The sequence below is a fragment of the Micromesistius poutassou genome (assembly GCF_964030765.1).
Source record: "Micromesistius poutassou genome assembly, chromosome: 13".
In the NCBI taxonomy this organism is placed as follows: Eukaryota; Metazoa; Chordata; class Actinopteri; order Gadiformes; family Gadidae; genus Micromesistius; species Micromesistius poutassou.
Genome location: NC_140283.1, coordinates 8,077,340 through 8,092,378, shown reverse-complemented (window position 1 = coordinate 8,092,378; position 15,039 = coordinate 8,077,340). Strand labels below are relative to the sequence as shown.

Sequence of the window (15,039 nt, the reverse complement as noted above, 5' to 3'; positions counted from 1 at the left end):
ATCATAGGCAAATATACTACCGCTTCCAGCTCCTATTAAGATTTTGTGGCAAGACTTCACTTTAGTGGTTCCCAACCTTTTTCGGCAGTTGACCCATTTTCAAACTCTGAAAATATTTACAACCTCAACTCTAACTTCGGTGCAAATGCTTCCAAACAAATAATTATTACTGAATTATGAATGATGTGCCAATAATGATAATGTCCCGGGGAACATAATGGCAACCCCATACTACTAATAGTTCTTTGCTCATGGCCATGAATCATAAGGAAGGTCTATAAAAAATATCCATCACTAAAAACAATGTGTTTTTGTGATATTTGTATCAAGCCCTTCAGCCTCCTGCGCCACACATTCACAGCACTCTGCAAGTGGTGCAGAGCACCGGGGGAAACCTTGACAGCTCCTATCTACCTTAATGATTCATTCAAGCCTCTGCTCTTAGGAGATGATTAGAGACTAAAGCCCACTTGGAAACGTTCTCTACCTTCCAGTTTCTGAGTGTACCGTGTGTCTGGATGGAGGTCTCGTTGAAAGGTGTTGTGTAGATTAGGTGTAAGATGGGGGGTGTATCAAAAGGCAAAACCTTTAGAAACACATGAGAGCAGAGGAAAGGAAAGGAAGAGAGAAAGAAGGCAAACACATAAATCTCTTCTTCAGTGTCTCTCAGAACGCTTTTTATTTCCCCATGCATAGTTTGGACAAGAGTGTAATGGAACATGAGATTGAAATGAACTAAAGTATAATGGCTAACAAAGAAAAAAATGTAAGAAATGAATGGAGAAAAAACAAAAGCTCATCCTGACATTCATTATGTATCCTCCATTGTCGATCAAATGAATTAGAACCAATCACAAAGTGTACTTTTTTATTTTGCGTGAGCGGGTCCAGATCTTTCAAGGTAGTCCTTCAAGGTAAAACAATGTTTTTTAGGTGAGAAAAAAGTGCTGTACAAACATAAATATATCACAAAAGACAAGCCTCCAAAAAAACTAAAATATTCAGCACAATTCGATTGCAACGCAGCGCAATAAACAAAAAACAAATATATGAAAATGAAATGAATGGTTTGAATTGTATTAGGAGATGGCTGTTTTCTCTCCCGTCTTTTCTCTTTTGAAGGGATCAAGTAAGAAACAAAGACTGATATTGTAAACAACTTGAAAAAAATCAGCACTTGAACAACACTGGCCGAAAAAAACAAGTAAAAATCTGTTTGTTTTCAAAACAGAAACAAAAGTTAAATTGATGGGTTCCCAAACCATGTGTGTTGATGCATGTTCCGCTTTGGTGGCTTTTTAAAGTTTGACATCATCATAGACATTGTAGTTAACCTTTTGTACTGGTAAAATAATGCAATCATTATACATCTGAACATTTTGTCAGCCAATCATACAGCACAAGAACAATGATTTTCAGCAGCGGTTTGTAAATCGGGACAATTATAAAGCACGTTATACAGAGTTTTGCAAGGATGTGAAAAAAAAAGGAAATGATAAACAGACAAGTGAAGGCGTTATTTAGCAGTTGGTATAGTGTAACAGCCTGCAGTGTAACGGTGATCTTCCTAGCCCTGCGAACCTGAGGAGACTCAAACGATGTGAAGTCATCTCCCATCTGAAACTAAATGTAACGCCATTAGTTACGACAAACAGAAGCCAGTAACCTGACCATACCATACCCACCCACGTACCAAAAATAAAAAACAAACACAATTGCATTGAACAGTTTTCGCTTACAGCCTGTGTGAGTGTGGGAGCAATAGAGAGAGAGTGGAAGAGAGAGAGAAAGAGAGATAATACGATCGAGTTCACCCCACGTACGACCAACACACCTTCATTACCGGACAGAAACAAGTCCCTTCAAAAGACGGGTGTATCTCGGGCGTATATCAGATCCAAGAATACAAGTGGCTTTTTCTCAAAAGGTGATAATAAAATAATCAGTTAGAGAACGGCACTCTAAAAGAGAAGCACAGACCATGTGTCAGTCAAATCCTGTTTTTGATGCAGCTCAAAAAAAGCATTATATATGTATATATATTTATATAAATATATGTATTTATAATGCATTTTTTTGCTTTACAATGACATCATACTCAACCATCATTTGAACTCTTATTTCACCAAACACCCTCATTGAAAGTCCTGTGTCCAATACGATTTGATCGCGACGTGACATGAATGAGCAGGGAACTTGAGTGGGCGCTACTGTTGTCATTTCAAACCCCACTGTCAATTTCAAACAATCGAGTGAAGAAAAGGATAAGATGCCAATGTGGTAGCAAGTCAGGTTCACCGCGATCCGGGGTGATTACCACCTGAGATACCACACACACACGTCTACACTTTAAGATAACACACTTCAATACACCTGGATCCCAAAAAACGTCTCCTTCGAACAGTATTCAAAAAAATTGATCAAATAAAAAGTACAAATACTCTGGTGGACAATAAGTAGGTAGTATCCGTTGACGTGAAAACAGTGAGGACTAAAAGATAAATAGTTCACATTTTTTGTCTCTCAATTTAACAGAAGTACAACGAAAATAAAAAGTGGTAATGAATGTAGAACACATTAGCTTCAAATATTATCCTTCTGTAATGGGTAACATGGCAATACCACATATTTGCTTTCATCTAAGAAAACACGCAAGCTTCTCTAGTAAGCAAAAAAGAGCCAGTGTTGAAACCAAAAGCCTTATAGAATTCTTTCTGAGACATCTTACACTATGCACATATGATAAAAAAACATTAAAACCATGATCAAGTCCTTTTTCTTCCCCCACACAGAAATAAATTCATTTTTTAAAAGCTTTGAGAGCTCGGGAACAACAAATTATTCAGAACCAGCGTACTCATTTGTCATCATCGTACAAGACTGCCTCAAACAACCAAAAGGCAGATCACTGCCACAATCAACAATTCAGTTAGACAGAGTGACAGTGAAGGGTCCAGGGGGATTTGTCTTTTAATCTTCTTCATTTTAGCGTCCCCTGATACAACAATCTGAACAGTATTAATGTTTCCGTGTCTCTTGGTTTGGGCCGAAGTTATCTGGGGGACGAGGCAAAACACCGGCTAGTGCAGGCAGAGGGGTGGGTGGGGGGGGGGGTGGGTAGCTAGGTCAGTGGCTAGCTGTTTCGCTAGCTAGCTAGGTAGCACATTCATCTCAGCGTTTAGTGTAATACCATCTTTGACCCGGGGAGACGGGGGGGAGACGGAGGAACGCTGGATACCGTAAGTTCGTAACACCACCTGTTGCCCATTTCTGCCCCCACCTTCAGACAGTGGTCAGGCTTCAGGGCCTGTCAGGTGTGCGTAACAGAAGAGGCCGACACAACATAGCCAGCCCTGTGCCAATCGGGCTCACAAACGAGAACCACAGAAGACGGGAGGTACGCAGGAGTCTTTGTGTATGTGTGTGTGTGTGTGTGTCTGTGCGTGCAAATGTCTGTGGATGTGTGTGCGTGAACGCCCACATAGAAGGTTTTGGCCCGTGACCCAAAGCAGGGCTACAAAGAGCCCCTCCCCTTACTTGACATGCTCGGCGCTGTGTGACGAGCAGTAATATTTTTTATGAGCGATGAAAGTGGAGAGGCTGCTGAACTTGATGTTGCACAGCCGGCAGAAGCGAGAGTTACCGTTCTGCACGGGGGACACCCCAGAGTTCTTGGGCAGCCCGGCGAGAGGAGCGGCGGGCGACGGCAGCGGGTGGGAGGCCAGGGACGCCTTGTCCGGGAGGAGGGAGGCCCCGGCGGGCTCCCGGAGGGCCTCGGGCACGGGCGACGCCGTCAGAGAGAGGGCCCTGGAGGGCGACACGGCCACAGGGGAGCTCAGCGGCGGAGGGGTGCCGCCCGGGGCCCGGGGGCTCCCGTTAAGCAGTGGGGAGGTGGGGGACCGGGAGTTGTCCTGCCTCGCCTGCCCGTTGACGCTGTCCCGCCGGAGACGGGACAGCGCCAGCCTCGGCTTGACGTCGGGGCTGGTGGAGGCCAACGCGGCGGCGGTGGCGGCCGGGCGCCCCCCCTCCCTGGGGCTGAGGCTGGGGCTGGGGCTGGTGCTGGGGCTGGGCCGGGCGTCGTGGGACGCGGGCAGGCTGAGGAGCATGCCGTGGAAGGACCTGAAGTGCTCCACCAGGCCGCCGGCGATGGGCCTGTTGGGGCAGTACGGGCAGACCGCCCCGGGGCCCTTGGCTCCGGAGGACGGCGTGGAGGCGCGCTGCGAGGAGGCGGCCTCCGAGCCGGGGAGGGCGAGGGCGAGGGCGGGCTGGGGGCTGGAGGTGCCCCCCCCCGCCGCGTGGGCCTCCGCGCCTTGGAGGAAGTCGTCGCGCTCCTGCAGAGGCCGGCTCTGGGGCGAGGTGGAGGCGGGCCTCTGCTTGAGCCGGCTCAGCTGCTCCAGGGTGTGCGGCTGCAGGGTGGTGGCCGGGCAGTAGTAGGTCTTGTGGGCCAGGTAGTTCTCGATGCTGTTGAAGCTGATGCTGCACGCCGTGCACTTGTGGTAGTCCGTGAGGGGCAGGGCGGGGAGGATGCCGCCGCCACCGCCACCGCCGCCGCCGCTGCCACCACCGCCGCCGCCGCCGCTGCCCCTCGGGGTCTCTCTTAGCCGGGGCCTCTTGCTCAGGTCGATGGGGCGGTCCCCCTCGGGGCTGGAGGCGCCGGCGGCGCCCGGGGACAGCTCCCGCTTCACCGCCAGGCCCAGGGCGGAGGGGGATGGGGCGGCGGCGGCCAGCGCGGCCGCGGCCGCCTTGGCCAGGGCCTCCGTCCGCGCCATGTGGATCTCGTACATCTTCTTCCTCTTGCGCGTGCGGATGGGCTGCGGCACGAAGGGGGCGGAGCCCGCCGCCAGCCGGGCCGGGTGGTTGGAGCGCAGGTTGGACGGGTCGTGGCGCGAGGCGCAGTAGAAGCGCTTGTGCACCGTGTAGTTGTCGTGGCGGCTGAAGCGGATGTTGCACGCCTCGCAGAAGGTCTTGGTGGGGTCGTCCTCCCGGTCGTCGGCCGAGCCGCTGGCGGGGCTGTGGCTGTCCTCGCTGTGCCTCCCTCCTGCTCCTCCTCCTCCTCCTCCTCCTCCTGCCCCTCCTCCCACGCTGCCGCCGCCTCCCTCCCCCTCAGAGGACGAGGACACGCCCTCTTTTGGGGCCGCCGCCTCCGTCTTGATGTCCGCCAGCCTGCCGCCGTCAGACGCCCCGCTGCCCGCCGGAGGCTCCGAGTGGGTGGGGGAGGCTGAGGGCGCGCGGCTCCCCGGTCCCTGGGGGGGGCTGGAGGGGTCCGGACCCCCGCTGGAAGGCGGGGCCCCGGGGGCGGCCTCGCGGGGCACCCCCGGCCCGTCGGCCTGATGCCGGCTGGAGCAGTACAGCCTCTTGTGCACGTAGAAGTTGTTGATGTTGTTGAAGGTGATGTCGCACTCGAAGCAGGTGGCGCCCTTGTGAGGGGGCGTGACCACCGCGGCGGCAGGGGGGGCGGCCGGCGAGGCGCCGGCGGGGTAGAAGGCGGCGGGGCTGCCCTGGAGGACGGCCTGGCCCTGCTTCAGGCGGCTGTGGACCATCTCCGACATCTTGGCCAGGATCTCTGAGGCCTGCGGCAGGATGGCCGCCTCGGCGTTGAACATGTACTGGGGGAGGAACACGGCGCCTCCGGGCAACACCGAAGCGCCGGCTCCCTGGGGGGCCGGGCTGGACCCGGGGGTGGGGCTGGTGGGCTCGGCCTTCATGGCGGCCACCGAGGGACTCTTGGGGGAGGTGGACGTCTGGGAGGTGGACGCGGCGCCCAGACCCGGGCTTATCTTCCTCCTGGAACCCTGATCCCCTTCGTCTCCCTCCTGTCCTCCTCCTCCTCCTCCTCCTAGCTTCTCCTCTCCTCTCTCCTCCCCCATCTCCACGTCCATCCGCTGAGGCGGCTCCTCCTCCTCAGAGTCCGAGCGGGGCTCTTCCTTGATGCGCAGCGGGGCGGGGGAGGCCCCGGGGGGGCTGTAGCCCCTGGGCGTGGCCGAGCCGCCGTTGGCCCCCGGGCTGGAGGAGTCCGGGCGGGGGACGCAGGCCGGGGGCTCCCTGTCCCCCCGCGGCGAGGGCTGCAGCTGGGCGCGGTCCACGGCGTGCGGGTGGCTCTGTCGCGGGGTGGGGCTGCGCTCCGCCTGCACCCGGACCTCCAGGTGGGTGCGCACGTGCTGCTGCAGCTGCGCCGGGTTGTCGCAGTTGTGGCCGCACAGCTGACACTTGAGCACCACGCCGGAGTCGCCCGGACTGAGGCCTGGCCGAGGGAGAACAGGGAGATCACACGGTTAGGAGGGTGAGGACGCCGTGTGTGGTTATGTTCAGTGTTCTATTTGTTGTGCCAACAATAAAAGTCTCAGATCTCAGCCACGGTTCTGCTGCGGTCACCAAGAAACGCAAATGGTGTTTACTAAAAGAATGTCTGATCATCAAATCTGTAATGCAGTAAAAACAACAACTGTATCACAAACTGGAAATCAATTAAATCTCTCAGCTGGAAGATTTGTGAGTTTCATTGATTTTCTTTTGCATCACGACCCATCAACCGTAAGCAAAAGGCTGCGGGCTGTGTTCTTTGGACCAACCTGTGGCCAGGGGCAGGTTGGGCATGCCGGGCCCCGGCGAGTACACCTCACTGCGGGAGCCGGGCTGGCACACCATGTGGCAGGTCACCAGGTGGCTGTACAGGATGTCCCTGGTGGTGGAGACGAAGCCGCAGCCGTGGCACACGCCGCTCAGCGTGTCCGTGTGCACCTTGAGGTGCCTCTCACAGTTGGCCTTGGTGGTGAAGGCCGACAGACACACCAGACAGACGAACGGACGCTCGCCTGCACGTTGGTTTGTAGGGGGGGGAGGTGGAGAGAGAGCGAGAGAAATAAGGAAAGGAAGAAAGAAAGAAAGAAAGAAAGAAAGAAAGAAAGAAAGAAAGAAAAGGTAAACATTAATAAAAAAGCATTCAATAATTCCAGACCACAAACTGGACATCCAACATTATTTCCAGTCCGGCCAAAGATTAATGGAGCAGACTGTGACACTTTAACCCGTCAACAAACATGTCATGGGCCAGGACAAAGTAACTTCCAGTGTAAGTCCAACCATCCGTGATGCGGCTTTCCTCTCCAGTGAGGCTGTGCTGCTTCCCTACGGACTATGATCAGTACTACTCATTCAGAGATTCTGTGTGTATCGGTCCACTACGGGGCTCATCCGGCCTCTTACCACTGTGCGTGCGCATGTGGATCTCCAGGGAGCTGGCACTGGGGCAGCTCTTGTTGCACTGGGGGAAGGGGCAGATGCGCTCGTTGGGGTAGGTCTCCTTGGGCTTGTCGTGGGCCAGCGGGGGGGAGGCCGGGGCGGCGGCGGCCGGCTGCTGCTGCTTCTGCCGGCTGGCGCAGTAGTACATGAGGTGGGCCTGCAGGTTCCTCTCGCTGCGGTACCAGATCCCACAGTCCTTACAGGGGAAGATGTCCTCTGTGGCGAGGGGAGCAGCAGCAGCAGCAGGAGGATTCAAAAGAGAGGAGGAAGAAGAAAGAAAGGAGGACAAGGGAAGTGGAGGAAGGAGGAGAAGGAGGAGAGTGAGAAAGAGAATGAGAAGAAGAAGAGTGAGAAGGGGAAGAAGGAGAAGTAGTAGAAGAAGAAACAATTAGGATTGCTGTCAAATAAATCAATGGAGACAATGCAATTCACGATCAACAATCATCAAGAGAGCAAGGCCGCTTTTACACATGTTATTCACACATGTTGACTATCACGGTTTGCTACATTTATACACCCACGGAGATAACACCTGTTTCACACATCAAATCACCTGAAACACCCATTATACGGCTCTGTGGATAGTCTCCACGGCAACAGAATTTGGAAATCATGGCAATAAAAGCAACATGTTATCACAGAGAAAACATGATATCCACATGCTGCTGAAGGTTGCGGGGTTTGTGTGTGTGTGTGTGTGTGTGTGTGTGTGTGTGTGTGTGTATATATGTGTGTGTGTGTGTGTGTGTGTGTGTGTGTGTGTGTGTACGTTTATTTGTTCCTCTGCAGTGACCCGTGTGATTTTGTTATTGCCATCATTGAATTATTCACATGCTTTGCTAAATGTCTGGTGAAATGTTTGAAATGAATCAGAGAATAGGTGTGATCACATATTCACACCTGGTTTAGATGGATTACTCACAATCTCCACGTGTGTGGGTGTGAGTGTGTGAATGTGTGTGCGAGCATCCACACAGATTGTGAGGCTTACTGACGTTACAAAAGTTTGTAATGAGACACATCCTGAGGGATTTAAAGTTGCAAGGCAAGTTGATAACTACATGAAGCGCTGCAGTGCCATCTTGTGGTAGACAAGCGGCCTTGCACCACTATGAGTAGAGCAACAAACGACATAGTTAAGCCATTCGATCAGAGTCTGTGTGTGTGTATGTGTGTGTATGTGTGTGTGTGTGTGTGTGTGTGTGTGTGTGTGTGTGTGTGTGTGTGTGTGTGTGTGTGTGTGTGTGTGTGTGTGTGTGTGTGTGTGTGTGTGTGTGTGTGTTTGGTGTGTGTTGAAAGGCAGTTAATACATCCCCCCTATTTAACAAAGTACTTAACAATAATCCCAAAAAATGTTTTACAAGCAAACCAATACCCAGCAATACAACCCAGGCACTTGAAGCACATGACAGTAGACTCTTCCATATAACTACACCACCCAAAGCACAAACTGTGAGAAAGTACGCAAATGAGCCCGCGGCAGTCAGGTCCACAAATGAGATCCATGAATGGAATTAAACAGAGATGTTCACGTGTTCACTTTCGATGGCGTCGACAAAAACACGGATGGACAACACTCACTGTTGATGACGGCGGTGGCCAAGATGGCGGCCATGCCGGCCTGCTGCGGAAGGAGCTGGATGTCAGAGTGCAGCGAGGCCGGGTACGACGGCTGCTCCTCCTTCACCGCGGGGGGCTTCTGGGTCGCCGGGGTCGCCAAGGTCGGCGGGGGCAGCCGGTCGAGCGGCGGCGGCGGCGGCGTGGAAGACGCGGTGGGGGAGGAGGAGGAGCGGAGGGGCGGAGCCTCCGTGGACAGGTTGGCCAGTAGCCTGTCCCCCTGGAGCAGCTCTGTGCTCAGCGTGCAGAACAGCTGCTCGCCTGATTGGGGGGGGGGCGGGGGAGCACCTGGGTTAAAGCTGCACTTTGATACTGTTCTACTACTGTTCTACTTGCTCCATTAACCAACGTCTGACCTGGAAAAGCTTCTTAAGATTTTTTTTTTGCATTCATTGTGGTCCACTTCCCCCGCCGTGGGGAAAGCCCAGATGACAGTAAGTGTTCCCTCGACTACAGCTACAGCTGTGGCTACACCTCAAACCACTAGAGGCTGATAATGGGAAAACCTATGTGAGGTTTAAGTGTGATTTTGAGACACAGGTTTTAGGTATTAGGGTGCGCACAGCCTCTTATTGTTTGTTCATTAGTTATAGTGTTTTTTGGGTGTTGTGTGTATGTACGACAGCAGACACGTTGTGTATTGTCGTTACCTCGGCTGTAGATGGTACAGTTGGCGGCCGTGGCGTCCGGAGTGACCGGCACTCTGTTCAGCCAACACCCCGAGTCCTCGCAGACCAGAGTCAGCCTGGAGCCCTGCAACACACACACACACACACACACACACACACACACACACACACACACACACACACACAATTAATTTGTGTTCATTTGCTGATAGAACCCAATTAACATTCAAGTGTAAATTGTCAACACAAATTGATAATGTGGCGCTGCCCAGACATTATGGCTTTAAGATTTGAATATGCTTTAATAATGTAGCTAAAGCATCCCATTGATTAGTGCTCATGTTGAGCTCAGGTATTCAATTCATAGAGAGAGAAAGCGGATCATTCTCCCCGCCACTCGTCAACTGTTGCAAGCCATTAGTTTCTCTATGACTTTCTCCCCGCCGACCTCACATCTAACACACACACACACACACACACACACACACACACACACAGAATAATGAGCCAACATGCACGCGCGTGCCACCGGTGCGCTGGCTAAGCGCTCTCGGACACAGACACCAGCGGCACGGCACCCGTCGCTCCGACGGCGGCTAACAGTTGTTTACAAAGGGAGGGCTGGGGAACATGGGTAATCAAAAACCCACAGAGGAAATTAGGAAATGAGGGGGGTATCGTGTGAACAAAGCGCTGCAGAGAAAAAGAGTAGGTGGGAGGGGGGCTGGTTATAAATGAGAAGAGAACCAAAAAATGTGAGAGAGAGTGAGCAAGAGACAGAGACAGAGACAGAGACAGAGAGAGAGAGAGAGAGAGAGAGAGAGAGAGAGAGAGAGATCTGATGAGGTCGCTAAGCTCCTATTCAGGCCGTTACCATAATAAGATCCTTTCTGGATAAACTGGACAAAGACTGGCCAGCCAACATCTACTGTGTGTGTGTGTGTGTGTGTGTGTGTGTGTGTGTGTGTGTGTGTGTGTGTGTGTGTGTGTGTGTGTGTTTTATGCAGCCCTTGTTTTTCCTGTTTCCCTGGGTCCACTTATTCCAACACACACACACACCTGAGTATTCTCAGGACAATCTTGTCTTTGTCTTCAATGAGACTCCATCCCTCAATCAGTCCCAGGGCACAGGCTTATCCCATGGCTCCATCACACACACACACACACACACACAGACTGAACTTTGTGTGTATTTATTACTCTAATCCCATAATACACTTTCAAGAAATGACAAAACTCTGACATTTACCTTGATAGAAGACATAGTAGGCTGTTTAATTATTTGCTAAAGCCAATATTGCAATGCAAGCTGCAGGTCAGGGTTCTGGCAGTACTCACAAGCCTCCACTAGATGGCAGCAGTTACCAAGAAGGAGACATGATGCTGACGATACATTTCTGTTTCCCGTCAGGGTAACTCTTCTTTCTTGTTGACCACATGGTTATAGGTATACTTATCGGTATCTGTACTGTGTTTTAGAGTTTTGCATTCTTATTTCACAGCCGTGCCATAATATCATTACAATTTGATTTAGTTAAACACAGAAAGGTATGCTGTTATCTGCGCCTAACGGACACAATTGTATTGAGGTAAAAAAAAAGAAGAAGAAAAAAAAAGTAACATTGATAAGAGACTTCTAGTGATGTCATTACAGGGAAGTGTAGTTAACAGAACCCAACAGTGTCAACAACAAACCACCAAGTGCACAGGTCCTCCCAAAGAACAGACCCGAGCCCCACAGTCCACCATCCAAACAGCCAACAGTCCATCCGCCGTCTGGTTTGGTAGGAACCGGAACACGACAACACACACAGTAGAGCTGGGTTTGAAAACCCTGAGTATGTACCATCTAACTCAGATCCATTATTGAGATGCAACTTAAGGTGTGCCGGTTTGAGGATAGTTAGCATTGCCGGAGGCTTAAGAATGATTTAATAATCATTATAATAATGCATCCAATAAGAGGAGGCGCGGGAGTAAAGTCGGTGCCAGTGGAGGATTGTGTGCAGGAGGAAGGTGTGTGTGTGTGTGTGTGTGTGTGTGTGTGTGTGCGCGTGCATGCGTGCGTGCGCAAGTGCGTGTGTGTGAGCTTGTGCGTGCGAGAGTGCTGAATCAGAACGTTAAAGACAGTAGAGGTGAGGGACGGAACAAAAGCTCCAGGCTCATCTCATTCTGCTCACTGTACGCCCAACATAAAGAGGCCGGCCGTATTGTATTTCACAGAACCAGTGCTGATGCGCAGATAGAGCTTCCTTTTGTTTTAATTTGTAACCCGACACTGGAGCCATCGTCTGATCTCAGAGTCATGGTCAGTTTTTTTTGGGGGGGAGGAGGGGGGTGTGGGGAAGGGGGGGGAGAGGGAGGGGGGAGGAGTCCCACAGCCTTCTGGGAGTTTGTTTCACCGCGTTCCGGACGACAGGGTTTGCAGGCTTCGCACATGTCAACACATGCACTTTGTTATAGAAAGAAGAACTCTCGCAAACTGAAGCAGACCAAACCCATGCAAATCCTCAGGAAATATGCGTTTACGGCCTTGAACACGATAACATGCGCTGGGAATCTGATGGCTGGCCAAGAAAGGTTGATGGATGGACGGGTGGAAGGACGGATGGGGAATTAGATCCTAATGAGAGGAGCGGTCTCAGCCTAGTTTCTGTCAATCTCAGATGATGTCAACAACCAGCTAATGGCATAGAAGGGCGGCGAGGAGTGGATGGGGGTACAGCTGTAATAACACAGGTATAAACAGCCCTGTATGACCTGGGCTTCAGATGATACAGAGGATACAGGACCCCAAGGCCTTTGACGTACTGCTGCTGGAGGGCACCTGACCAATGGGAAGGACGTGGTCACAAACACACATTATCCTTTATATAAATGACCACACAAAAACACACACATTATCCCTCATACAAAAGTACCACACACACACACACAGTATCTCTCATACAAAGTACCACACACAAACCAACACACGGTTACAGAGAAAGATTAATGAGACTCTCAAAGAGGCGCAGGGCCAGATCACACTTTGATGAGGGTGTGTGTGTGTGTGTGTGTGTGTGTGTGTGAGAGCAAACCAACAGAGAATGCAGATGCCAGAGATGTAGGAGCAAGTTAAGGGGAATACTCCAGCCACCAGGTGGTGAAACCACCCCCAACACACACACACACACACACACACACACACACACACACACACACACACACACACACACACACACACACACACACACACACACACACACACACACACACACACACACACACACCAAACGTGTTTGAAACACAACTAGCTGCCTCTGGAAAAGAAGTGACCCGAAAAAACAATGAAAGAATAATGAGTGACTTATTGTTGACGTGACAGTAAAGAAGTGAGGTGTACGACAGTGAGTCATACGCGAGGGTGTGGGCTGTCCTAAAGAGGAGTGCAGTGTCCTGTCAGGCTCACAGCTGAACACAGAAGCAGTCACCATACACGACCTAACACCCTGACCGCTATAGGTGTGTTTAAAATAGTCATAGTCATTGAAAAGAATAATCAAAATATTAAGATTTTCCTCTTTAGGTTAATCAAGCAAAACACACACATACCTACCCCATGTTTTTTTTGCAATTTCTATATGGGCGTGCACACACACACACACACACACACACACACACGCACACCAACAAAGTTTGCGCTGACTGCAGTTTGTGCACATTCAGTGAAGAGTAGAATTAGGGAAAAGGTAAAAATAATAGTGTCTACAAAGTAGAAGAGAGGAGGACGAGAGAAGGAGAAAGAATTCAAGAGTACGGAAGGGAGAGTGGAGATGTGATAGGGAGGGAGAGGGAGAAAGAGGCAAAGTAGATAAGGAGTCAATTCCACGGAACGCCTTTCTACCCATCTATCCATCTCTGCTCTCTCGCTTCCCCTTTCTCTCGCCACATCCGGTTATTTTTCCACACCTTGATCTGCTCTCTACATCTATTCATCACTCCATCCGTCTGCTTCTCCTCAAACCCATCTCTCCATCCACATTCCCTCCACGCCAGACGGTGTTTTTTTTGTTTTTTCCCCCCTCACAAACTGCACAGCTGCCATTCATCTTTCCCTTATTATCTATAGTCAATCGATAGTTCAGCACGATCGGCCATCCCATCCATCCGTCCGTCCATCCACCCATCCATCTACTGTCTGGTTCACAGAGAGGTGGATGAGTTAAGCACCCGAGGAGCTGCAGTCTTAAACCCCACGGCCCTCCAAACACCCCCTACCACCACCACCACCACCCCCACACACACACCTCCTCCCCCCCGCCTTTTTTAATCTGCCTGATCCCCGCACTGCTGTCGCCCACATGATAGCGAATCTAATTATTTGGTCTGATATTAACCCCCTCCCTCCCCACACACACACACACACACACACACAATCATCAACCATTTCCACCTCCACCTCTGGTGAACCAACCACGTGTCTGCCACTGCCTGCCGCCCTTGTGCACGTACCTACACACGTACAGTGTACGCGGGCACCGTGCACGCGCCTACACACATAGAGCATACGCAGGTAACGTGCACGCACCTACACGCGGCCACGCAGGCACCGTGCACGTACCTACACACACGCACCGTGTTCATCACCAGATCGACACGCTTTCATAAAGGACACAGGCACAGACAGACAGACAGACAGACAGACACACACACACCCACACACACACACACCGGTGTGCCCTGTGATGCCCTCTCCTTATCGCTCTTCAAGGAAAAGAGAAAAGCAGTTCTCCTGCAGCGATAACAAATCCACATGCAAATGACGGCCGGCTCATTTCAGTACTTCATCTTCTCCCTGCTTTTCAAAATGAATGGAGGTGAGGGTAGAGGAATCATCCCATCCTACACACCCTGCTCTCACACACACACACACACACACACACACACACACACACACACACACACACACACACACACACACACACACACACACACACACACACACACACACACACACACACACACACACACACACTTAAGTCCTCTTTACACATCCGTCAACGGCCACAGCTGCCACCGGGGGACTTGGGTGTTTGTATATGCAAATGAGACGGCTACATCTGCTGCACATGTTTTATAGAGTTGAGAGGTGGTGTCTTTATGTACCCCATGTGTGTTCATTCATACTCCGCAGATATTGGATATGTGCGTAAAGGGGAGTAAAATACTATTATAGTCCTAATAATATCATAACCGTGGCGATAACGGGATTCTCGTGGCTGTCACCGGTGCGGACATGCCGGCTGAAGACCTGTCCTTCTCAGGAGGGGGGGGAAAGAACCAGCTGATCTGCTGTGTGCCAACTTGACTTTTAGCGAGCACTATTTTCTGCGTTGCCGCTGGACTTTGGACAGCCCGGTTTTGTGCCATGTGTGCCGTGGTGTGTGCCGTGTGTGTGTGTGTGTGTGTGTGTGTGAGTGAGAGAGATCAGAATTCTTCTCCTTTTTCTGACCTTTCATTTCTTCATTCATTTAGTCATTCATGTTATTCCTCCCTCCCCTAACAAAAAAAA

At 51.2% G+C, this 15,039-nt stretch overlaps 1 protein-coding gene across 1 annotated transcript; it reads right to left on the bottom strand.

Moving 5' to 3' along the window:
* Positions 1-680: 680 nt before the first annotated feature.
* Positions 681-9,666, bottom strand: zfpm1 (zinc finger protein, FOG family member 1; the record flags this gene model as incomplete). The annotated part of the gene is made up of 5 exons (XM_084477863.1): positions 681-6,241; positions 6,570-6,812; positions 7,204-7,455; positions 8,821-9,117; positions 9,507-9,666. Coding segments are annotated over 5 exons (3,660 nt in total), but the record flags the coding sequence as incomplete, so codon positions are not given.
* Positions 9,667-15,039: the final 5,373 nt, after the last annotated feature.